At 46.0% G+C, this 26730-nt stretch overlaps 1 protein-coding gene across 1 annotated transcript; it reads left to right on the top strand.

The window, feature by feature from the left end:
- The first annotated feature begins 6805 nt into the window (after nucleotides 1-6805).
- LOC125521519 (lysine-specific demethylase JMJ30-like) lies at nucleotides 6806-19673 on the top strand. The gene is made up of 6 exons (XM_048686573.1): nucleotides 6806-7365; nucleotides 15587-15796; nucleotides 16753-16884; nucleotides 16982-17125; nucleotides 18617-18709; nucleotides 19212-19673. Exons 1-6 carry the CDS (start codon nucleotides 6898-6900, stop codon nucleotides 19401-19403), a joined length of 1239 nt encoding a protein of 412 aa, XP_048542530.1. The 5' UTR covers nucleotides 6806-6897; the 3' UTR covers nucleotides 19404-19673.
- The last annotated feature ends 7057 nt before the right edge of the window (nucleotides 19674-26730 follow it).

Raw genomic sequence — 26730 nt, 5'->3', positions numbered from 1 at the left:
GGCATGACCATTTGAGCCACTTGTGTTGGCACCTACTCCAAATCCAAATGCTCTTTTCATGAAGGAACTCTGTGATTTGCTAGCCAGTGTGGAGGTTGCTAGACCTGCTTTGGGTAGGTCAATTGCTTGTCTCCTGACGGGGATGACAATAATGGGCAAACAAAAAAAGGCGGGCAAAGGCAAAAATGATGCCAAAAGCAAGGTGTCTATGGCTGCTTGATGGATGATCTTTGGTCTCTCGGCTTTTCCTCTTTGTTTAGGTTCTCGTTGTGGGTTGGGAGGTGCTTGATGTCTTGTGTCGAGGTGTTCTCGTGGGGAGTCACTTGGCGTAGTAGCAGTGAAGGGGTTTGTGGATGTTGTGTTTTTGGAGAGTTTGGCGGACCGCATGTACGTTTGTGGGGTTTCATGTCTTGGGAGTAGTTTGTCCGTGCTTCGTTTGTTTTGGTTTTCGCCTGGTTTTCCATAAATTAACTAGGCAATTCTCTTCTTCTTAATTAATCGATGAGGCAACATTTTGAAAAAAAATACATTCCATATTCTTAAAACAGTTTTGCTAGAAAAACATATGCGAATACAGATTCGAAATGGAAATTATCGGTACCATTTGCATATGAATCAGTGCTCCAACCTTTCACCCCGTCAAAAGGTTATTCTCCTTCTATTTATGAATATAATCCGCTTTAATTTTTTTACGAATCGGATATATATAGACATATTTTAATATATTTGTTTACTTATTTGACTTTGTATGTGGTCTACATTGAAATATCTAAAATAGCTCATAGGAATGTGTACACAGGTACTTCGTCCGATTCAAAATAAGTGTGATGGACGCACACTTTTCTGAATAGGACGGAGTATCTATCCCTAATAATAAAGCACGGATTGACTCCGTGGGTTCACCGTCACAATACGCTTTCTTCTCATGTCTAATACGTTTTTATAATTTGTATAGACAAAATCATAATATAAACGAGGTGGTACTAATTTGGGGTACCAAAATTTTCGTCAAAATCTTTTCCTAATCTCGTACGTCGTCGCGGCACTTTTGCAGAAAAGCCCTTCTATTTTTTGGTATTCAACCCGCACTCCCTATGTAAGTGTATCTGAAAAAACGATTCAATAAAACAGAGAAGCCCTTTCGCGTGTCCTCTGTTTCTTCGTATATGCAGACGCTCACTGTCACACCGGCAGTGTCGCAGGCCGCCGCGGCGAACGGGGTGGACGGGTGGCGGAGCAGGGGCCCCGGCCAACGGGGAGCAGGAGGCGCAACGTATGCCGGCGCCGCACGGTGACTGTGAGCCCGCGGCGCACCTGTCGCCCACCAGCGGGACCCCGAGGCCGTGCCGGCGACGACAGACGAGGTGGCGGAGCAGGAGCCCCGACGAGCGGGGAGCAGGAGGCGCAATGCATCCCGGCACCGCACGGCGACTGCGAGCCCACGGCGCACCTATCCCCCACCAGCGCGGACTCCCAGGCCATCACGACCAGCGCGGACTCCCAGGCCATCACGACGGAGAGAATCAGGATGAGGAGGATGCCGCTGCAGCGAGCTATCCTGACGGCGACGGCGGCCATCGTACGCTCGCTCGCTTGCTGTCCACGGCTGCCAGTCCCCTCCGGCCTCTTCCGCTGTATCCTTCCCAATCTTCGGTGTGCTTCTCTGTCGTGATTTGGATGGAAAATTGCAGTCCGTGTCCTTCTCCAACTCCAAGCAATTCAGTGCCCGACCCCGATTTGTGTTGCCTCCTATAAGAAGGAAAGGAACTTGGCCGGAATCTCCATCAATCAAGCTCCATCAAAGCCCGTCGAAATTGCAATTTTCTACGGAACGGCCAATGTTGCTGCCGAGTTCGCTGGAGGAATAAGAACGTCCGTCCAGCCAACCAATGTTGCCTACAGCTGTCGAAAGCTTTCCAAAGATACCTCTGTTGCCGTACTATTGCTTGGCTATCACATCATACAAGTCTTCCTTCTTCCGTTGGATCTCATGCATGAGGTGTTCATGAGCATTGTTGGAGGTGTGATGAGCGGTCTGAGCTCGGACGCTGACAGTTGACAAACCCCTGTACTCGCTGGAGCAGGGCCGAGTCTGCCTTGCTGTGTGTGTCTCATCATGGAGGCTGATGATCCAGTTCTTTTAGTCTGTCACCAAGGGTAGAAATTAGAGTGAGGCCAAATCTTGACATGTTTCAGTCATCCAATATATGTTTAAAACTGACAGTTATATAGAAGTCAAAAATTAGACCCACAGAACAAGTGCATCTCCTACTGACTAACCTTTGTAAAGCATATAATAGAAGAGAAAACAAGAGATGTGAAGCATTTGTATCCTTTATCATATTGCAAATAGCTGAACAATAACTACATGTTCAGTATCAGAGCTATTTAGCTACCACAAGTTCAGTTGTAAGATACTTATGGCTATATATATCCTATTAGGACTGACCTTATAATCTTATATATGCTGTGGATCGATGATTTTGGATTGTGTTATTTAAAGATTATTTAAATAACTTTGGTAACTTGGTGGACTTTGCATATGGATTCATCAACTGTACGCTTTTGGTTCAGTTTAGCACTGCTCTTAATCATCATGTTTCAAATCTTGCCATGTTTCAGTCGTCCACATACTCTGCAATGCATCATCATGCTCTAGTGGCCATCGTCTTCCAATTCTTGGTAATAGTGGTCCCGCGTTAATGTAGTAATTAAAACCTGCTCGCGTCTCATATTTTACTTTGCTATTGTAGTTGGTTGCATCCTAATTAGCAAACCGGAATTGAACCTACAACACTAATTGCACCCTGTCTCTCATGCTTCTGAATTTCTGATATTGCTCAACCTTGCTACTACGAATCCTTAAAGAAGAGGAGAGATACAGAGAGCATGCCTTGTTTGGTCTGAAGCAGCATTTCTGTTGCTTCTCCTCTCTGAAGCTCATGTATGTTGTTGCTGAAAATTTAGTATGATCTCTAACAATTCTGCTTCGGGAATCAGGATAATTGCGTATTAATTTTCAGAATGTTGTCAGCCCACTATGTATGATGTTCCCCTCAATGTGCTAGGTCTGTCGGCTGTAGATTCTAGATTTGTGGGAAAAGGGATATCAGTGACATACACATGATGGAGAATGCCATGTTATTTTCTCTAGCTCATTCGGTACTATTATGTACCAGCAAAAGCTAATCTAGCATGCAAGTTTCTGAAGAATGTATTTTTTAAATCTTAATTATAGGTGATCAGCGCATATATATGTTGTATAAAGGACCAAATACAAGTCCAGAATGATAGCAAAGTATATTTTGAGAGTCCTTTTGTTACCTCGCTATTAAGACGGGATGGTAACCTTGGAATACAAGAAGATAGTAAGTTTATGACAGATTTTGTCAAAATATATATGAAGCATGACATGGTAATATCCATATCCATAATTTTCATGATCTAGGTTTCATACATTTTTATTTTTTATTTTCCTAATTATCTTTATTACAGATTGAACTTCCAATAAATACGAGCAACACACATTGGTATTTAGCTGTTGTGAATACAAAAAAGCGTGAGATTAAAGTACTGGACTCATCGTGCTCGAAGTTTGACCGAGATGATCTCTTTATTACGGTTAGTTACTACACCAATTTTAATCCTACATGTAAATGACATAAATTCATACTTCGTTAATGGGTACTCCCTCCGTCCGGAAATACTTGTCATCAAAATGGATAAAAGGGGGTGTATCTAAAACTAAAATACATCTAGATACATCATCTTTTATTCATCTTGATGACAAGTATTCCCGGACGGAGGGAGTATCATTTCTGATCACTAATTGTTTTTTAGTTACGAGGACTACAATTTCAGGGGATGCTCACTTCAGGACTTGTGGCAGTATATCCATGAGTTGAGATGGCACCGTTTTGATATCAACACTTGGCTGCAAGAGAATTTTTGTGATGACTTGCTTCATAGTAAAATAAAAAAGAAACTTCATATCCGTTAATAAGACCGATCCATATTCATAGTACTAGAACTCTGCACTTCATTATAATTGCATTGTAAGCTTTACCATGTTATACCCTGAATTTACGAAAATATAGGTTCATCATCAAATTATGGCACCACAATAAAATAAAACACCATAAATATATAATAGTGTGCTTTGCCCTCAAAAATGCCTTAGCTAACATGATAATTTTCAATCAGGTGAAGACAAAAAAGTGCACCTGGACCTATATGTTAATCCTTTCTTTAAGTGGTGAAGCACAGAAGAAAATAATACTTTAGTTTTCTAGATAATAAACATCAGGCAAACCAACCAAATCGATCAAAGGCATGAGGATCACTTGCAAGTTGAGTCTTTGATTGACAGAATTAACCTCTGTTATGCAATTATCTGCATGGAACAACATAAACTGGGAAATTACAGCAGGGAAGCAAGCTAGAAAAGGTGAATTTGCAAACCTGTAGCTGGGGAAAGGCGCTCAACAAGTCTGGAAAGACTTGATTACGCAGTGCATCAGGTAGAACTGTGCAAGATCGCCCTTACAATTAACTACCTGCCAAAATATTTCAGCTTCAGTTTTCAGTCCATCATAGATAGAAAACTGTGTGGAATGAGTGCTCACTAACACATTCAGGCAAAAAATCCTAATGACACTACCATGCCAACCCAATATTATTAATGGAGCGGAGGCGGCGACCTTGGGCGGAAGCAAGGCGAGGCGGAGGGCAGGCAGGCGCGGGGGAGAATGGAGAGGCCAGCGGCGGCTGTCGGGAGGCTCTCCAGAATGGAAGCAAGATGGCGGCGCTCATGTGTGAAGCGGCGGGCGGCGCACACGCGAGGTCATCCAACAGGAGGCGCTCTGCAGAGATCTAGAAGGAGATGAGGTCGGCGGGAGAAGAGCGAGCGGCGTCGTGGTGTTCTCACCGCTAAGCGATGGCAGGAGGACGGCTAGCTGAGGCAAAGGAGAGCGAGTCGGCGGTGTGCAGGAGGCTCTCAGCCGGATTGGGGAGACAGTGCGAGGCGAGAGTGAGAAGTTTGCCGCCGCTGTTCTCCAGCGAGGAGACAGCAATGGAAAAGGCTGGCATTTTTGTTTATTTTTTTGCGGCAAGAGGCTAGCGTTGGGGGTTTTCTTTTTTCATCTAAACATACTGTTTTATTACTCTAAAATGTTCATAGGGATACAATTCAAGTCTGGAGGGTTTATAAGCCACAAATGGCGCCCTAAGTCCAGATCAAAGGTGTGCTTAGCAAGGCTATGCGCCTCAAGATTAGTACCGCGACCTTCGAAGATGAAGGTGCATTGCTGAAATTGCTCGGACGTATTTCTTATTTCATTCACTATGCTTTCATACATACCTCCCGTGCCTAGCTTGATGTCGTTCACCACAACTTTGCAATCTGAGCCAACCAGTATATTTGGCAGCCCAAGATCCAGGGCTAGAGCAAGCGCCTCGCGACAAGCTAACGCCTCGAGAGTCCCCGGGTCCGTGATACCCGAGACTTTGATGGCTGATGAGACCAAATATTTGCCATCATGGTCCCTGCATATTGCACTATAGGTTCCTTCCTTCGCAGATCTTGAAACAGCACCATCGACTCGAATTTTTGCTATACCTTCAGGGGGATGGACCCATCTTGATATGGCGTTGTTGCTGGATGTATTGGCCACTTGCTGCATCTTCTTTGGTCTACACTCTTCAAGCTCACGGATGTACTTCATAATAAAATGATGAGTAACCAACGGACTCTGAAAAATATGTTCATGTAGGGCTTGTCGCCGAGAATACCAGATGGAGGTGTACCCGCTACTTATTATTTTATTATAAGTTGGCTTAAAGAAAGATGGGCCAGGGCTGGCCCTTGAGTGTGTTTCTCTTTTTTAATCTTTTTTTTGCTATTTTATTGTTACTCAAACAAAAACATATTTTATCTTTTAGCAAATAGAAATTTTTTGGCAGGAATTTAATAGAGGTGAAAATATTTTGAAGTTTTTACAAACTTTCATGAAAACTGAGTAGGAATTGTTACATATTAATATTCACATCATCTCAAGTCGTTACTAAATCTTATTATTCTCATCTCTTTTTTTTAGAAATATTCTCATCTTTTTCTGAGAGTGTGCGTGTTGTGTATACCAAGTCCTTATATTTTACTCCAAGCCTAAACAGTGCAAAAAAGTTACAAATGAAATTGTTAGTCATAGAAAAATGAATTCACTATAAAAAAATCAAATAATATTTCCAAAAATTACAAAAAATATTAGTGTTACTTTGGACAATCAAAAAACAATTGCAAGACCATTCTATGCACTCCACTATTTTGTCATCGGATAAAAGTGGGGAGCTGAAACACATCCTGGCGAACGATGTTAGGAAGGCTTTTACTGGATAATCAAGGATACATGTTTATCGACTTCGTCAAAATTGAATATAAGAAGTGTTGCAAAATGATATAAGGACCGAGTTCTACTAATTTAATTGCCCGGTGCAACGCACGGGCATTTGTATTGGTATGTATTTATGTAGCTCGAAAATACGTCAACGTGACCAGGGAGGGAACCTTGTGATACACCGATACTCCCGCCGTCTTTACTAGCCGTTCACGTACAAATATCTTTACTCAGAAAATATCTTAGCCTGAACAGGACCAAGGGTAGAAAAGTAAATCTTGCTCCTCTGCCTCACATCCGAGCTCAAGTATCCGGCTCGAAAATATCTCATGTCTTACTAGGAGCGAGGGCACAATCGTAAATCCAATCAATCCACCTCACGCCCGAATCCGAGTAAGCAGCACACCGACCACGGACCCACACGGGCACCCGAAAATATCTCCTTCCCTTTCCACTCCTCATCACCTCCGCTTTTGCGCTTTTCCAAGGGCTCAGCGACTCCGAGATGGACACCGGCGAGCCGACGGGTACAGCGGCAGCGGCGGCGGGAGGAGAGAAGCGGGCGATGCTGCTGCGGCAGATCACCGAGGAGGGAGGCTTCGCCTTCGTGGCCTCCGCGGAGAAGGCGGCCGCGGGGGACCTGCGCGCGGCGGAGGCGGCGCGGGAGATGGCCTGGGAGCAGCTGCACTCGGGGCCGTGGAGCGAGGTGGAGCCTGCGTGGCGGCACGCCTACGCGCTCGCTTGTCTCCACGTCGCGAGTCTCCGCGCCGGTGACGACCGCCGCGCGGCGCTCCGAGCGCTCGACATGGGCCTCATCATGGGTGGCGACCTCCTCCGCGCAGAGCTCGAAGCAGCCATCGCGCAGGTCCCTGCCAATGGAAATCGCGAGGGCGAAGGCGACGGTGCGGGAGACGCCGGCAGAAACGTGGAGAGGTGGAGGGAAGGGCTCAGTAGGAATCGAGACCTCGGCGATGTGAGTACTTCTATTCTGTTGGCCTGCCAATTGCGAGTTTTCTTTTTTAAGATTGATGCATGAAAATGCAGAGCTAGAATTACTAGCAGTATGCTGGTATTGCCGGTAATTAGTTCGGCCGAGTGGTTCACTCGAGACAATTTTCTGGATCACTGGCTGGAAAGCTTCAAGTGCCCATATCTCCTGTGCGCGTTGCAGCCAGTGTTACTTTTTGCATCCTAGGTTGCAGCCAGAATGTTTAGGCAATTTATTTTGCTAATTTCTATTGGCAAGTTTTTGGGATTCCCAAATGTTCGTATGCCGAAATATTGGCTAGCCAATTTTTGGCTACAAGCCAAGCATGCTTTAGCTTTATATAATTCAGTTTATCTCATAAATTCATAAATTACTGAATCTGTTCTTTTGAATAGGTTAGTTTTTTTTCGTCAATAGGCATTGTTGCGTATCATTGCATTGATAGGGGAGGAGAGTAGCAAATGAATACAAAGGAGAGAGGGGGGAAGCAACTCAACGGGGCGTACGCAAGTTGGCGTCCCAAAAGAGTGCAAGATGAGCATGATGGAGGATGCTCAGCCTCAACATCTCAAAATCAGGATACAGGAATAACATTTAGCAGCCCTTTGGCTCCCGCGCGAGCCCAAAGCGTGGCTTCATCCTTGATGGCGCGCACAAGGTCTGTGTTAGACGGCCGTAGGCCATCGAAGACAGCGGCGTTGCGGTGCTTCCAGGCAGCCCAGGCAACAAGCGTGATGAGGGAGTTGAGTCCCTTCCATAAGCTAGCTGGGCAAGCGTTGGTTGCCGCCGACCACCATGGGAAGAAGCTTGCGGTGTCGCTGAATAGGTTAGTCATTTAGGCAGGCGGGATGTGGCAGATGGATTGGTTCAGTGGGATGATATACGAAATGTAGAGAAGTACCACAGATTCTAGCACCTAGCAGCTACTTAGCAACCATAGTGACGTAATGACTTGACTTGTCCGATTAAGTTTAATGACCTGCTAGATAATTTCAGGTCGAGACACCTAGCAGGCATGACACTAGGACTTAATTTTGGTAGTCCCCCGGGCTCAGATCTTCCAGGTTCCCCTATGGTAGTGAGGTCAGAATCCCCCCACACTTCAAGCCTCTGTGTGCCGGTGGTTATGGCCATCGAAGGGCGTGATAGGACTACCCCAGCCCCCAAGCCAGGAAGCATCTTTGAACCATCAAAGTACATGATCCAATGCTTATAATCAATTCCTTGGTGAGGTTGCTGGTCCTCCGTCCACTCCACAACAAAATCGGCAAGACCTGTGCTTTGATAGCTCAGCGAGTCTGGAATTTGATCTCGAAGGACATCAATTCCAGGGCCCATTTGGCAATTTGGCCAGTCGCATCTTTGTTGTTGATTATATCAGGGGGACTTGGCTTGCTACCCTAATGGGGGGCAGGCCTGAAAATAGTGCCGCAGTTTCCGGAACACCATGAAGACGGTCTACGCGATCTATTGATAATGCGGGTATCTGGTCTTGCACGGCGAAAGCACCTCAGAAACATAGTAGACCGACCTTTGGACTTTGTATGTGTGACCCTCCTCCCTGCGTTCGACCACCAGGACTGCACTAACCACATTTGTGCATCGTACGCCGACGTGCTTATCCAGGCATTTGTGCATCGTATGCTGGTACGTGGCGCATGCGTTCTTCAACCTAAAAGGCATGGTGATGTAGCAGAACGGCGTGTACAGCGTGATGATTTTTTTTTTAGAAAAGGGGGACATCCCCGGCCTCTGCATCAGAGTGATGCATACAGCCACCTTTATTAGCAAGCAAATAGGTTCAACAATAGTCTTAAAGTCTCAAACAAAAGCTGCTCGCAAAGAGCTAAGGAACAAAAATAAAAGCCACAACCGGCTGGCAAAAGAGAGATAGGAAAACTAATTGCCTATCCTATTACATGACCGCCATCCAAACCGGCTGAAAATACCCCGTGCTACCATCTCCCATCGGATAGATCCAGTAACCAAACGCTCCCTGGCCTCCGTCGGAGTGAGTAACGACCATACAGCATGATGAAATAGGTGGCCTCGTGATCGGCCACCTTCATTCGGATCCGGTGGGACGCGGAGTACGCGTCCAGAAACGAGAACAACTCGTGCCCCATGGTGGCGTCGATAATCTGATCGATGTAGGAGAGTGGATATGGTTCTTTCGGGAAAACCTTACTGATGTCTTTATAATTGACACAAAGGTGCCATGTGTCGTTCTTTTTCGGCACCATGACCGGGTTTGCTAACCAGGTCGGGTGCTTTACTTCTCGGATGAATCCGACCTCCAAGAGCTACGCAATCTCCTCACCCATGGCCCTGCACTTTCGTTACAAGAACTGCCACAACATCTGTTGGCTGTGCTTTGCGATATTCACTGGGATGCCTGGCATATCGGATAGCTGCCAGGCGAAGATCTCCCACTTCTCACAGAGGAAGTCACAGAATGTGCTTTCCTATTTCGTGTCCAAGGTGGTCCCGATATGAGCTTTCTTGGAGGAATTTGTAGGGTGGACCTGGACGCTTTGGGTGTCTTGGCCGGCTGGAACGAGGAGCTCGGCTTCTTCTTCTTGGTCATGATGATATCGTCTTTGTCGACTACCTCGCGCATGTTGGCAAACTCTTCCGCTGCGGTCACCTCTCCAGCCAGTGCCACTGTAGCCTTGTTGGCCTCGTAGGATTTTTGGTAGTTGCCGGATGCTGTGATGACCGCCTTGGGGCCCGGCATCTTCATCTTCAGATATGCATAGTGTGGCACCACGGCAAACTTGGCAAAAGTCGGTCTACCGAGGAGCGCATGATAGCCGCTTTTGCATGGAACGACTTCAAAGCAAAGGCTTTCAAGGCAGTAGTCGTCCGACGTGCCGAACACCATGTCCAGGGTGATCTAACCAAGAGGCTGGGCCTCCATGCCTAGGATGATTCCCATGAATCTTGTGTCGGTCGGCCTGACGAGGGGACTTCGGAATTTCCATCTTCTTTAGCATTTGGACGTACAAAAGGTTGAGGTTGGTGCCGTCCTCCATGAGGACTCTGGTGAGGTGGCAGCCTTCAACTATCGGGTCGAGGACCAAGGTGGCCTTCCCAGGATGGGGAATCCTGCACGGGTGATCGCTCTGGTCGAAGGAGATGGGTTGATTCCACCAGTCCAGGAAATTGTGGCACTGCGGGATCCGTAGCATAGACCTCTCTATCCACGAGCTTTTGTGCCCTCTTGGACTTGCCCGTGCGGAAGATCATGTTCACCGTCTTGATGTTTGCACCGGCCCTGCCGTTGCCACTGCTTGAGCCACCACCCGGCCATCTTTGGATGGGTCATGCCTATTGTCGTCGGCGTCATCTTTGTTCTTGTTGGCTTCCCGCATTGCTCTCTATTGCCAGTGGCATTGCCTGTTTGTGTAGTTGGCCCTAGGGAGACCGGGATCTTCTAGTGAGTGGTAATCACATGCATCCTCTAGTGAGTGGTAATCACATGCCTGCCCATGATCTCGTCAAAGTCAGGACCGCCTTGCTTCTTTTTGTCTGAGCACTGGTGCTACTTCTGGCCGGGAGCGCACTGGCGCTGGCCTCCGAACTCGGTGTTGACCTTGTCATCTCCGTGCTCGTCATTCCAACGCTTCTGGTTACGGTTGTCGTTATTGCGCCGAGGACGACCATACTTGTCTTTTGCCCTGGAGGCTCCTGGATTGCTGAGCTGTGTCGGGGCCATCATGGTCTTTTGCTTGGCCACCCAGGCCTCCTAATCGGAAGCGTAGGCAATAGCTATGTTCATGAGATCCATCATGTTTCATTGAGTTGCCTTGCCCAAGTCACGCATCAACAACTCGTCTCGACATCCATTTTTTAATGTTGTAATGGCCTCAACACCGGTGATTTCGACAATCTCGTTCTTCTTTTTGAGCCAACGAGTTGGATGACATTGGTAAGGTCATGTTGGCTGGCTGGCCTTTGGTAGGTGCCCATGAAGTTTGCCATGAACTCATGATGTATGTCATTCCAGTAGAAGATTGACCTGGCAGCAAAGTGTTTAATCAAGCACGGACTGAGCCTTTCAGCATGATCGGCATGTAGTTGATAGCGTGAAAAGAATCCCCGTTAACCAGCTGCACAACTATTATGTAGTCAGCCAACCAAAGCTTTGAGTTTTATTCTTCGTCGTACTTGTCAACGAGGCATAGATGGAAATTGTCCGAGAACTTATAGTCGACTATATCGTCAGCAAAGCATGCCGGATACAGGGTTGGTATGTCGGTATCTGTTTGCAGGGCGGTGACGATGTGACGTCCGTCGTCTCTGCCGGTGGCGCGGTCTTGTTCATTGAACGACCAGCCTAGACGTCCGACATCCTCGTGCAACCGCGCCAGCCGCTGATCTGACCAGCGCGGGGAAGCGCGCGGCTGCTTGACCGAGATGCCAAGCTTGCCGTTGAGCGGATGTCACCCGTGGTTGCGGTTGTGCTTTTGGATCTGACATAGACGTTTTGCTGGACGACCACCGTCTTCAGGAGTGCCAGCCCCTCCACGGACTGCGCCCGATCTGAGCAGGAAAAGTGATGTTCCCGAATACCCCGGCTGCTGCGTGCATGTTATTCGCGGGCGTGCGAAAGCCGGTGGGGGAGGTGACGCCTGACCATTGATATGGCTGTTGACTTCCCTGCCAGATTGCGGTAGCGCGGCTGCATCATCGACTGGGAGGCAGCGGTCGGGGCAGGCGTTGAGCAGTTCTATGGACTGCAGCTGATCGGCCTGCCTTCATAGCAAGCAATTCGTCTCCTTATTGGTTTTCTTGAGTGCTTTAGGATCTTCTGTCGTGTTTCTTCCATCTTCAAGCTGGTGGGATCCATGCCTGTGGTCGGGATGTTCAACTTTTCTTCGTCCAACTCCTCGGATTTGGTCTTGATGGCAGTGTCTTCGACGACTTTCTGAGAGGCCCCCCACCATGTAGCACTCGTACGTTGACGTCGCTCGCCACGGGTGGAATGGTGCCGATACCGGGATTGCCTCCGGGCAACTCTCGGCCAGGTTACATTTCCTCATTGAGGTCCTGGAGTTCTGTGGGGTCGAAAGGATAGGTCTAGAGACCGGGGGGGGGGGGTGTAGACACTAACAATGCAAAAGGTTTATTCTCTTGAAACTTATGTAGATTTTAGCACCAGTTAGATAGCAAGCAATATACCCTACACATGCATATCTAAAGTATGAGCAGCGAAATGTAAATGACATGCAAGTGCAAGAAAGTAAGGGGTAGAGTTTAGGAGATTTTGCAAATGAAGGGTGACACAAAGATTTTTCCCGTGGTTCCGATAGGTGGTGCTATCATACATCCACGTTGATGGAGACTTCAATCCCTAAGGGGATAACGGCTACACGAGTCCACGGAGGGCTTCACCCATGAAGGGTCCATGAAGAAGCAATCTTGTCCATGCCATCGTGGCTTACGCCCATGAAGGACAAGCCTCACTCAAGGTAGATCTTCGCGAAGTAGGCGGTCTCCTTGCCCTTACAAACTCCTTGGTTCACTCCTCAAGCATTGGAGGTTCCCAAGTGACATCTAACCAATCTAGGAGACACCACTCTCCAAAAGGTGATAGATGATGTTGCTGATGATGAACTCCTTGCTCTTGTGCTTCAAAAGATAGTCTCCTCGACACTCAATCATGCTCTCACAGATTTGACTATGTGGTAGGAGAGGGATTTGAGTGGAAAGCAACTTGGGGAGACTAGAGATCAAAGTCCTATGGTTGGAGTGGAAAACCTTTGATCTCAACACAAGAATAGGTGGTTCTCTCTTAGAAAATGGATATAGAAGTATAAGCTTCGAACTTGCTGCTCTCTGAGAGTTGGTGGATGGGTGGGGGTATATATAGCCATCACCAATAATCCAACCCTAACACACCTTTATGCACACTTCAGTGGGACCGGGTGAAACCACTCGGTGAGACCAACTTGTACAAAAGGTTTGAACTTTAGGTTTTTCGGTGAGACCAGATGAAACCTCTCAGTGGGACCGAGTCAAGCTGACCTAAGCACTTTCCACACTTCGGTGTCACCGACTGAAAACATTCAAAAATTTCAATTGAATTTCAGTTACAACATAAGGTTGGCAAATGCTCTTTGGTGGGACCGAAGGGCCAACTCAATAAGACCGAGACGCTAGGTTTAGGCAGTGGCTATGTCAAGTGTATCTCGGTGAGTCTGGTTGAATGTGTTTCGGTGGGACCGAGATTGACTTTAGGGTTGTGGAGATAGATGAATGTGTGGCCGAGGGTTTGGAGCAATATCCCTAAGCACTCAGTTAGACCATCATCAAAACCTCATCCCCTTTTAATAGTATTGGCTTCCCTACAGACTCAATGTGATCTTTGATCACTTAACAAAAAATGTAGAGTCTTGAAGTTTTGCCAACGCCATTCCTTAGCAGCTTGAGGGGTCCACTTCTCAATCCAAAGGTTTGACTAAGTTGAACTCTTCCTGAAATATACTCAAGGAAGAACATTAGTCCAACAACATGTATGTTGACATGAATTACCAAAACCACCAAGGGAGTGAATGTGCTTTTAAGTTCCTATCACCGGCTCCTTCCAGGACGTCGTGTAGTGTGTCAATGTTGGTGACGACGTGGGAGGTGGGTCGGTTGATGAAGGTTGCCGGCCGCTCCTGGGCCTGACTAGGAGCTAGGCCCTAGAGGATAAGCTTGTCGCAAGAACTGGTGATGAACTCCAGATTGCCAAAGTGGACAATTTGACCTAGTGCGAAGGTTTCGGCAAGCCTGAGATGGCCACTTGAATCGATGATATAGCACATCGCGCCGGACGCGGACATATGCCCCGACGCGAAGACACTGACTTCAATTGTAGATCTCATCTGATCTCTGCGTTTGCCACTGTCGGAGTTATTTTTGGCAGATCCCTCGAGAGGGTACTCTGTCCAAACGAGTAAATCAGATGGGAAACATGGAAGGATTTACCCAGATTCAGGCCCTCACGGAGGAGGTAAAACCCTTCTTCCTGCTTGGTTGTATTTTGTGTATAGGGGTTACAAAGATGATCGAGGGATTGAGTTCCAACTCTAGATTCTTGTGTATCGACTAGCTAGCCCCGGCTTATATGGGTGTCGGGTCTAGGGTTACATGCTCTTAGTCGGTTGCGGAGGGGTCCTCTGGACGTTGCCTTCCTTGTCGTGTACTCCAAGGCCTCTGAGCCCTTGTTGTCGGGCCATGGGCCGGTACAACGGCCCAGGCAGGAACCGACCTAGGGGGGCCTGGCCGGCCTACTCTGGCCGGTTTCCGGTATGATGAGGCACCCCTGGGCCATAACACCATCAACACTCCTTTAGGCGAGGGATGTCCATATAAATGGATGTATTGTTGGGATATATTTGCTCCTATAGAAACCCAATTGGTGATGATGGTGTGTCTACCATCTGCCATTTCCGACCATCCGATCTGCACTAACGTATGCAAGGTAAGTTGTGGCATTTTTGCAAAAGACCCCACCACTCAGCTCCACATTTGCTGAAACCCCTTTATCTTTTCAGACCAGCCCCATCCCTTCCCACCTCATCCAAACACAGTGGGGGAGCCATCTCAAGTTTAGAGCCTGTGCAAGATCTAAGTGTTGCTAAGTTAATTAGTTTTTGCCCAAACATACTCTCACTTAGCCCAATTTTCTCTACTAGAGCTCCGTGGACTTGCACCATGGGAGCCCGGGCAACTGCCCCGGCTCACGGGGTGCTGTCTCCACCACTGTCCAAACAGATAAGAGGAACATACTTTGGGTGAATTCTAACATATTTTTTGTGATATATACCAAAACTAGTTTTTTTAAAAAAAATTGTGATATATACCAAAACTAGGGTATTAGTCTATTATGGGTCCATTGCAACACACGGACACCTTTGCTAGCAATTATTTCATCTTTGCACATTGTAGAACTTATGGGGTTAGTTTTCGCAGGTTTTTCCAAAGCACTACTTTTCCTGTTTATATTTGTTTCAAACTACATCAAATTTGGAAGTTTCTTAGAGGGTTGCCCATTTCATAGGGTTTTGGTTTGGCAACCCCACTTAGTTTAAGCATATTGTACAAAATTATCATAGGATTATGGCCATATGATTTCTCCAATATATTATTATGTACTAATTAACTAATTATATTTAATCCTTTTTTTTGCAACGCTCTTAATGATAATCTGTCTCAGGCGCTCAAAGTTCTGCCGGTGAAATCCCTATCTTGTAAGCAAATCGAGCGGCGGACATGCATTTCTTTGGAGGCATTTATACATGATTACTTTTTACGTGAGTCCCCTGTTATACTCAGCGGCTGCATTGATCATTGGCCTGCAAGGACAAAGTGGAAGGACATAAAATACCTAGAGAGGATAGCTGGAGACCGCACTATTCCTGTCGAGGTGATTACTCACACACTTGCGCTTTGCACATTGACCTGTCATGCAGCAAACAAAATCAATTCTAACATTTTGTCAACTAAACTACTTATGCATTGTGAAGCCCACTTTACCTCCTTCAGAAAATATTAAAATTAAATAAATAAATATACTGTTAATTGGGAAATAATATGAAGTTTCATTCAAAAAGTGCATTGAATGATTAAATCTGATTCTACAGTAAATTGGCTGGTTTCCAGCAAGTGGCTCATATACTCAATTTCCATCTCCAGGACTTCAATCAAGCTTATCTCAGGAAGTATTTATTTTTGCATTCGCTTCTCTATCCCACATTTGTCCTCTTATTATTTACCTTACGTTCTTGTGTATGATATAAGCTTGAGATGTGCTACCTAGACTAGTTTTGACAGTAGCCAGAATTATGCCCTATTGACAGATTGTTTCACATGCTTCTATATACGGATATTTGCATCTTGCCTAGCCTATGTTTCGTTGTACTTCGAATCAGTCTATTCATGTTACCAATCATAATTTCTAGTGGTTTGAACCAACTCTTTTATACCACCCATCCATCTGCTACTGTTTTCCCCCTATATATGCCTACTTTTGGTTTTAAATCATTTACAAAGATTTTGTGGTATCTTTTTTCATATGCATCTAGTCTTGATTTCTTAGCAGTATTGTTTGTATATTTGAGACAACTCCCTGAAAGCGGCTTTTATATCTAACAGATCTTCAAAACATATGTATAAATCTTAAAACAGTTGCACACATATTTGTCTTTTGGCTACCTGTGAAGTTAACAGGTCATTCGTAAGCAATAGCTTGTTTGTGTTATCCATAAGAGTAGCTGGCTTGAATGAGTTAGGTCTTGTTTTTTGTCGAATACTGTTAAATGGATCCTTTTCCCTTCTGTTATGTAATTTCTCAGCACACTGGTATAATTAATGATTTGTCAGGTTGGAAAAAGTTATGTTTGTAATGAGTGGAGGCAGGACCTTATCACATTTTCACAGTTTCTTGAGAGAATGTCGTCACCTGATTGTTCTGCAAACTTGACGTATCTAGCCCAGCATCCATTGTTTGACCAGGTAACCTATTCCTGAGAAGTTTGATCCTTTTTCTATTTTCATATGCGGACTTAGTTTCCTATCTAGTTATTGGGCGTTATTTTGTAATATTTGGCAGATAAAAGAGCTTCGTGAAGACATAGTGGTTCCTGAGTACTGTTATGCTGGCGGTGGGAAACTCCAATCGCTCAATGCTTGGTTTGGCCCTCATGGGACTGTGACACCATTGCATCATGACCCACATCACAACCTTTTTGCTCAGGTATCAGATGAATGATAACCAAACAGGTGTTACTGCAACTAGAGTTACACTTTATAGGAAATTGGAATTATGCATACTCTTATGTAAAGAATTTCTCTCTGAAATATGGGTCTCAACTTCAACAGAAGGGTATATGTAGTGCAAATTTCTCTCTGAAATATGGGTTCAACTTCAGGGAAGGGGCATATGTAGTGCAAACGAAGGTGTTAGTCACACAGAATTGGTGGATGAGGCCATGAGGGATCGGTGGACTAGGTTTTTTTGTTTTGAATTTCGAAACCTTCATTTTTTCTAACATGTTATGGGCGTTATTTGGAAATTAATTACCAGTCATGGGACCTTAAGTTCCCAAATCTGATTTATTCATCCTTCAACCAGTAATCTCTGGTTCTCTACACACTTTGCAGACTGCACTTAGATATGAATTTGACACCCCCATTAGGAAATATATTGAACCAAGCTGTCTCCTTTGTTGTTTCGTCTGCTTTTCAGTAGGCAGGCGTCCTCCTACTTAAATCAAGACCACACAGTCAACTCTCACAGAAACAGGCTATCTTATGCTCCTGATTTCAATTTTGAAACAAAAAAACAAAAATCACATATATTGAGTAAGACAGATAGATTGCATGGTTGCTATCATTAGTTGCCACAACAAACCAATGGTTCCTTGATATGTTTGTAAATTGTAACCATTCTCATATTAAGTAAGACAAATACTCCCTCCGTTCATAAATATAAGTCTTTTTAGATATTTCAATATGGACTACATACAGATGTATATAGACATACGTTAGAGTGTAGATTCACTCATTTTGCTCCGTATGTAGTCCATATTGGAATGTCTAAAAAGACTTATATTTAGGAATGGAGAGAGTGGATTGTATTGTTGCTATCATTAGTTGCCACACAAACTAATGGTTCCTTGATATGCTTAATGCTTGTAACCATCCATTTTGTATGGATGAGAATGCTTACTTAGTTGGACTAGTCTTTTTCTGTTTTTCTTTTGCTCCGAAAAGGGGTAATATCAGAATGTCAGTATTCATTCAAGCCAGTTAAGTGATTACTATTTTTTTTAAATCACCTAAATTTGTGTTCATGTTTTTCGTATTTTCTTTATTTTTTAAAAAAGTTGGGTGCACACGAACCAGTACGCTGTGAACTTGTTGAAGTTATATCTTTCCACTGAAAACACATGTTATTCACAGTTTTGTAATGAGAGGGGCGGAGCTAATTGTTATATTCGCTTGCATGCTCAAATTAAGATGTGTGGTGAGATTCTTTCGTGCAGCTTAACATAGGTTTAGCAAAACATTACGCTAATTTAAATTCGATCTGGAGATGGCCGTATCCTGGCACCTATTCCCAGTGTCTGCCGTTATTTCCTTTAGCTATTTATAAATCAGCTACTCCTACTAACTAATTGTGACAATGGGAGTGACAGATTTCATTTAGGTTCTAAATAAATCTATTATATGTGTTTCTTGACAGGTCTTGGGCAGAAAGTATATTAGACTCTATCGTGCTTCCATCTCCGAGGATTTGTACCCTCACATGGAAACTATGCTAAGCAATACGAGCCAGGTGCGTGGTCTGTGTCAGATAACTATGCAGTGGTTGGAACAGATGTATTTCTAGATCAATGTATGGGTGAAAAATATTTGTCAGGCAAAGAAAGTAGAACTAGATCTCTAGCTTCTACTCCCTCCGTTCCAAAATAGAAGACTCAACTTTGTACTAACTTTAATACAAAGTTAGTATAAAGTTGGGTCATCTATTTTGAAACGGAGGGAGTAGTACATAACTTTTTTTTCGTTTACCTGCCTTTTGTACTTTTCCGGAAATTGCGATGGCACAGTTCCATCATGCCCAAATTTGTTCCGAAATCTGCTGTGAGCAACCTTGATGCTGAGCAAGTTTGGTAATCAATATTTGACCACGTATCATCCTCCTGTTCAACCTTGCTTCGTAATTGTCCAAGCTATCCATGTTCCTCTCGCCCTAAAGCTATGTGCTCTGTTATTTCTTTGAATGATATTGATCTTCATGAGACTATTGTACAAACAATGTCTCTGCACTTTTGCAGGTAGATCTTGACAACATTGATGTTAAGGAATTCCCAAGGACAGAAGATCTTGAATTCATGGACAACATATTGGAGGAAGGTGACCTGCTTTACATACCACCAAAATGGTGGCATTACGTGAGATCTCTTTCTACCAGTTTCTCTGTTAGCTTTTGGTGGCGCACGTCAATTCTTCCTTCACAGGGTTCATGACTTTAGTGTTTCTATCATCAGGTGGTAGAAAGTTTTAGAAAAAACTTGATTGAACCCATGTTTCATGATCCCCTATTTGTGTGGGTAGCGTTGCTACATTGGGTGTATATCATTATTTTTGTGACAATGATTTAAATATTTGACCGCTAGCATACAATTTACTAGCGGGTACTAGTGTGTTATTGCTCTTACTCCTTCTGTTGCTATGTACATGGTGCACATACGTTTTGAGGTTCAAGTTTGATCAATAAAACGCACTTGTCACACAAACTATAAAATTCAATTTGTATTTAAATTAGTTTCCAATGATATAATTTTTATAACATGCAACTTATGTATTATCAGTCAATTTGATGGTCAAAATTTTATCATGAAATACATGAGCACCATGTAAACAAGGATAAGAGTTTTTTTATCTGACTTCTTAACTTGAACATTCATTTATGGTTTAAGTAAGTTCATTATATTCATTTAATGGTGTGTCCATTTTTTATATCTTTTTTGCACACCAATTCTCTTTGGAAAAAAGGGTTTCCGTAATTCCCTTGTTGAGAAAAACGCATGTTAATTTTTATAGCCGATTCATACATGTAAGAATACCAAAGCTAAGGCTTGCAATTTTAATAACTTAAACTCCAGTTGCATAAAACACTCGCGTGCAACTCCATAAAAAATAGAGATGAAAAGTGCAAACTTGTTTTTCTTTATCAACTGGCATGAGCTCTGACTTTTGATATAAAAGAAAAGAATTGACTAGTTTATAAGAAAGATTAGTCGCGATAAGGAAAACTGGTCGCAATACAAATGAGACCAATACACACCAACCCCGAGCCCGCAAAATCAAGCGAGCTGATGACCCCGCCACCCAAGCGAATAGGCACGACACCCTACAACAAGATCGGAGTCGCCGCTTCACCTTACAACCTCAACAACTGACACACACACACTGGCCCAAGGATGTGTTTAGACGAGTCGACGACTTTGACACCCAAGTGATCGGACTGAACACCCAACAACGCGAAGGAGAACTTCGGAGATGCGGCTCCAACTTCCACAGTGATCCCGAGGCCGTATACCAGACTTTGCCGCCCAAGTGACAAGATTAGAGTCGCCGCTTCACCTTAGGCTGGTCATAGTGGTGAGTAATTTATACTAGTGTCATGCATATGACACTAGTCTAAGTTATTATCTTCATAATGCAAAGTAACATACTAATAGTGTCATAGAGAACTTCATTAATTAGTTTGTAGACTCATCTTGTCTTGAAAAGCGCTATATTATAGTAACATATTATGTTACCACTTCTCATTAACTACATGCTACATAAGCAAAAAATTCTCGAAGTGCGTTATGTTACTTGCTAAGTTACTTCCACTATGACTAGCCTTACAAACCTGAACAAGTCACACACACCCGCCTGAGGTCGTGTTTAGACGAGTCGACGACTCTAGCACCCAAGTGATCGGACTGAACACCAAACAATGCGAAGGAGAACTTCGGTCTTTCGGAGATGCGGCTCCAGCTTCCACAGTAATCCCGAGGCCGCATACCAGATGAGTCGACGACTTTGCCACCCAAGTGACTAGACTCTCGACATCCCGCAACGCAAAGGCGATCTCCAAAGTCGTTGCTTCGGCTTCTGCATGGGCCCCGAGGCAGCACACTTGCCTAGCCGACGACAAAACCGCAAGACAACACAAACCATCGTAGTTTGATAGAAGACTAGACCTCCAAAGACGACGACGCCAAGGGCGAAGCGATGGGAATGCGGCGCCTGCTTCGATCGAGGCCAAAGGTTGAGTTTCACCGGAGAGCTCAAGGTCCAATCGGCAAGGAAGGTGGAGGGGCTCCACGACGATGCCTCCAAGGAGGGCAATGACATATGAGGACTCCGTTGTCACCAACATCATGCGAAATCAGTGCTAGGATTTCACCTGGAGCTCATCGTACCCATAGTCATGGTATCATGCCAAGTCATATGTCCGATGCATCATAGCCATGCGGTCCATGCACCTCATAGCTGCCAACTGTAGGCGTTCTGGAAACGGGGGTCCCCAGACTTGCCTGCCTGCGGCCTGCGGCGTGGCTCAAAGGGGAGCCCAGCACGGCCCATCTTCATCAACACAGACCCAAGACCCTCGCGAGGGGCCAAGCCTCGCGGGGCGAACGACACGGAGCTTCCTCAGGCACAACCCCGTTAGGCTGGCTCACGAGGAGGCGGAGAGATCAAGGCGGGGTACCTCATGAGGAGCACGTGATGCAAGCCATGACGACCAAGGGTGCCAGGCGGGCGCCAGCCCGCGCAGTGTCCTCCTTTTCTCTTTGGTGCAAAGGGAGCAAGCGCAGGCGAGAGAATCAAGCAAAGGCACCCGTTTCGGTGCAACGAGACCAAGACCAGTCCAACGGCAGGGAGGAAGTCATTGTGGAGCCCAAGCCAGAGTCACCACCAGAGCCTTTGGCAGGCGAGGACCAACTTTAGTCAGGATAAGTGTACCAGATGTTCCCCTTCAAAATGGCCAATTGTTGGCGCCCTTCCGCTCAATATTTGAGAAGAGGCCCAGGGCCTTTGCCTATAAATAGGACTAGCCACCCCCAGGGGAGGGGGATCGGGAAAACGGAATCGGAAAGGGATCGAAATCAGAGAGAGAATCAAGAAGAGAGAGAGAGAGAAGGGTGACCGAACTCCTCCTAGCAGTTCATCCCCTCAGCCAAGAACAGACCCTTGCGAGGCTGTTCTTCCTTGTATTGCTCATCATCATCAGCCCAAGAGGCAATCCACCACACCACACACTGGAGTAGGGTATTACACCACAACGGTGGCCCGAACCAGTATAAACCCTGTGTCTCTTGTGCTGTTCTTTCCATAGCTTAGATCTTAGCGAGGCGGAGGGGCGCAGGTAGGTAGAAGACGAAATCTCCGCGCGCACCCCAGTGTTCGAACCTCAAGGGTCTGTCGGAACCCGAAATCCGACATTTGGCGCGCCAGGTAGGGGTGCGCCGGAACTCGTCTTCCACCACCCCGTTCTCCTCCGACCATCGCGTCCATGTCTGACGCTCGTCGGGCCCGCGCCGAGCGCCGGGCCGCTCTCGCTTCCCGCGTCGCCCAGACGGCTCATGTCGGTGGGCGTCCTCGCCGTTCCCCGTCACCTGCTGTCAACGCCGCCACCGGCCCGGCGTGGGACGAGCAGCAAGCGTTGTCTCAGCATCCGACCGTGCGGCAAGACGGCCGCACCGCTACTCCCTCGCTCACCCCAGCTGGTTCTTCGTCCCGCGCGCTCCGCGCACCCATGGAGACTCGAGCTGCGCTCATCGCGGCAAACGAGCTCCTGTGCTACCTGTTGGAAATATGCCCTAGAGGCAATAATAAAAGCATTATTATTATATTTCCTTGTTCGTGATAATTGTCTTTTATTCATGCTATAATTGTGTTATCCGGAAATTGTAATACATGTGTGAATACTTAGACACCAACATGTCCCTAGTAAGCCTCTAGTTAACTAGCTCGTTGATCAACAGATAGTCATGGTTTCCTAGCTATGGACATGGGGATGTCATTGATAATGGGATCACATCATTAGGAGAATGATGTGATGGACAAGACTCAATCCTAAACATAGCACAAGATCGTATAGTCCATATGCTAGAGTCTTCCAATGTCAAGTATCTTTTCCTTAGACCATGAGATCGTGTAACTCCCGGATACCGTAGGAGTGCTCTGGGTATACCAAACGTCACAACATAACTGGGTGACTATAAAGGTATACTACGGGTATCTCCAAAAGTGTCTGTTGGGTTGACACGGATCAAGACTGGGATTTGTCACTCCGTATGACGGAGAGGTATCACTGGGCCCACTCGGTAATGCATCATCATAATGAGCTCAAAGTGACCAAGTGTCTGGTCACGGGATCATGCATTACGGTACGAGTAAAGTGACTTGCCGGTAACGAGATTGAACGAGGTATTGGGATACCGACGATCGAATCTCGGGCAAGTAACATACCGATTGACAAAGGGAATTGTATACGGGGTTGCTTGAATCCTCGACATCGTGGTTCATCCGATGAGATCATCGAGGAGCATGTGGGAGCCAACATGGGTATCCAGATCCCGCTGTTGGTTATTGACCAGAGAGCCGTCTCGGTCATGTCTACATGTCTCCCAAACCCGTAGGGTCTACACACTTAAGGTTCGGTGACGCTAGGGTTGTAGAGATATGAATATGCAGTAACCCGAAAGTTGTTCGGAGTCCCGGATGAGATCCTGGACGTCACGAGGAGTTCCGGAATGGTCCGGAGGTGAAGAATTATATATAGGAAGTGCAGTTTCGGCCACCGGGAGAGTTTCGGGGTCACCGGTATTGTACTGGGACCACCAGAAGGGTCCCGGGGGTCCACCGGGTGGGGCCACCCATCCAGGAGGGCCCCATGGGCCAAAGTGGGGAGGGGAACCAGCCCATAGTGGGCTGGTGCGCCCCCCTAGGCCCACCCCATGCGCCTAGGGTTGGAACCCTAGGGGTGGGGGGCGCCCCACACCTTGCCTTGGGGGCTACTCCACCCTTGGCCGCCGCCCCCCCCCCCTAGGAGATCCCATCTCCTAGGGCCGGTGCCCCCCCTAGGGGAGCCTATATAAAGGGGGGGGAGGGAGGGGCAGCCATACCTTGAGTCTTGGCGCCTCCCTCTCCCCTGCTACACCTCTCTCTCTCGAAGTATACGGCGAAGCCCTGCTACTGTGACGCCCTGCATCCACCACCACGCCGTCGTGCTGCTGGATCTTCATCAACCTCTCCTTCCCCCTTGCTGGATCAAGAAGGAGGAGATGTCACGCTGACCGTACGTGTGTTGAACACGGAGGTGCTGTCCGTTCGGCGCTAGGATCTCCGGTGATTTGGATCACGTCGAGTACGTCTTCCTCATCCCCGTTCTTTGAACGCTTCCGCGCGTGATCTACAAAGGTATGTAGATGCAATCCAATCACTCGTTGCTAGATGAACTCATAGATGGATCTTGGTGAAACCGTAGGAAAAATTTTGTTTTCTGCAACGTTCCCCAACAGTGGCATCATGAGCTAGGTCTATGCGTAGTTCTCTTTGCACGAGTAGAACACAATTTGTTGTGGGCGTAGATGTTGTCAACTTTCTTGCCGCTACTAGTCTTATCTTGCTTCAGCGGTATTGTGGGATGAAGCGGCCCGGACCAACCTTACACGTACGCTTACGTGAGACCGGTTCCACCGACTAACATGCACAAGTTGCATAAGGTGGCTGGCGGGTGTCTGTCTCTCCCACTTTAGTTGGAGCGGATTTGATGAAAAGGGTCCTTATGAAGGGTAAATAGAAGTTGACAGATCACGTTGTGGCTTTCACGTAGGTAAGAAAACGTTCTTGCTAGAACCCTATTTTCAGCCACGTAAAACTTGCAACAACAATTAGAGGACGTCTAACTTGTTTTTGCAGCAAGTGCTTTGTGATATGATATGGCCAAAGTTGTGATGAATGATGAATGATATATATGTGATGTATGAGATGTTCATGCTATTGTAATAGGAATCACGACTTGCATGTCGATGAGTATGACAACCGGCAGGAGCCATAGGAGTTGTCTTTATTTTTTGTATGACCTGCGTGTCATTGAGAAACGCCATGTAAATTACTTTACTTTATTGCTAAACGTGTTAGCCATAGTAGTAGAAGTAATAGTCGTGTTAGCCATAGTAGTAGAAGTAATAGTTGGCGAGCAACTTTATGGAGACACGATGATGGAGATCATGATGATGGAGATCATGGTGTCATGCTGGTGACAAGATGATCATGGAGCCCCAAGATGGAGATCAAAGGAGCTATGTGATATTGGCCATATCATGTCACTTTTATTATTTGATTGCATGCGATGTTTATCATGTTTCTGCATCTTGTTTACTTAGAACGACGGTAGTAAATAAGATGATCCCTCATAATAATTTCAAGAAAGTGTTCCCCCTAACTATGCACCGTTGCGACAGTTCGTTGTTTCGAAGCACCACGTGATGATCGGGTGTTAGATTCCAACGTTCACATACAACGGGTGTAAGACAAATTTACACATGCAAACACTTAGGTTGACTTGACGAGCCTAGCATGTATAGACATGGCCTCGGAACACAGAAGACCGAAAGGTCGAGCATGAGTCGTATAGAAGATACGATCAACATGAAGATGTTCACCGATGTTGACTAGACCGTCTCACGTGATGATCGGACACGGCCTAGTTAACTCGGATCATGTTATACTTAGATTACTGGAGGGATGTCTATCTAAGTGGGAGTTCATCGAATAATTTGATTAGATGAACTTAATTATCATGAACTTAGTCTAAATTTTTTACAATATGTCTTGTAGATCAAATGGCCAACGTAGTCCTCAACTTCAACGCGTTCCTAGAGAAAACCAAGCTGAAAGACGATGGCAGCAACTACACGGACTGGGTCCGGAACCTGAGGATCATCCTCATAGCTGCCAAGAAAGATTATGTCCTACAAGCACCGCTAGGTGACGCACCTGTTCTCCCTGCAGAACAAGACGTTATGAACGCTTGGCAGGCACATACCGATGACTACTCCCTCGTTCAGTGCGGCATGCGTTACATCTTAGAGCCGTGGCTCCAAAAGCGTTTTGAGAGACACGGAGCATATGAGATGTTCGAAGAGCTGAAAATGGTTTTCCAAGCTCATGCCCGGGTCGAGAGATATCAAGTCTCCGACAAGTTCTTCAGCTGTAAGATGGAGGAAAACAGTTCTGTCAGTGAGCACATACTCACTATGTCTGGGTTGCATAACCGCTTGACTCAGCTGGGAGTTAATCTCCCGGACGACGCGGTCATTGACAGAATCCTTCAGTCGCTTCCACCGAGCTACAAGAGCTTTGTGATGAACTTCAATATGCAGGGGATGGAAAAGACCATTCCTGAAGTATTTGCAATGCTGAAATCAGCAGAGGTAGAAGTCAAAAAGGAACATCAAGTGTTGATGGTGAATAAGACCACTAAGTTCAAAAAGGGCAAGGGTAAGAAAGCCTTCAAGAAGGACGGCAAGGGAGTTGCCACGCCCGGCAAGCAAGCTACCGGGAAGAAGCCAAAGAATGGACCCAAGCCCGAGACTGAGTGCTTTTATTGCAAGGGAAGTGGTCACTGGAAGCGGAACTGCCCCAAATACTTAGCGGACAAGAAGGCCGGCATCACGAAAGGTATATGTGATATACATGTAATTGATGTGTACCTTACCAGTACTCGTAGTAGCTCCTGGGTATTTGATACCGGTGCGGTTGCTCACATTTGTAACTCAAAATAGGAGC

Source organism: Triticum urartu, chromosome 7 (genome assembly GCF_003073215.2).
Source record: "Triticum urartu cultivar G1812 chromosome 7, Tu2.1, whole genome shotgun sequence".
NCBI lineage: Eukaryota > Viridiplantae > Streptophyta > Magnoliopsida > Poales > Poaceae > Triticum > Triticum urartu.
This window is presented reverse-complemented; position numbering and strand designations above follow the sequence as displayed.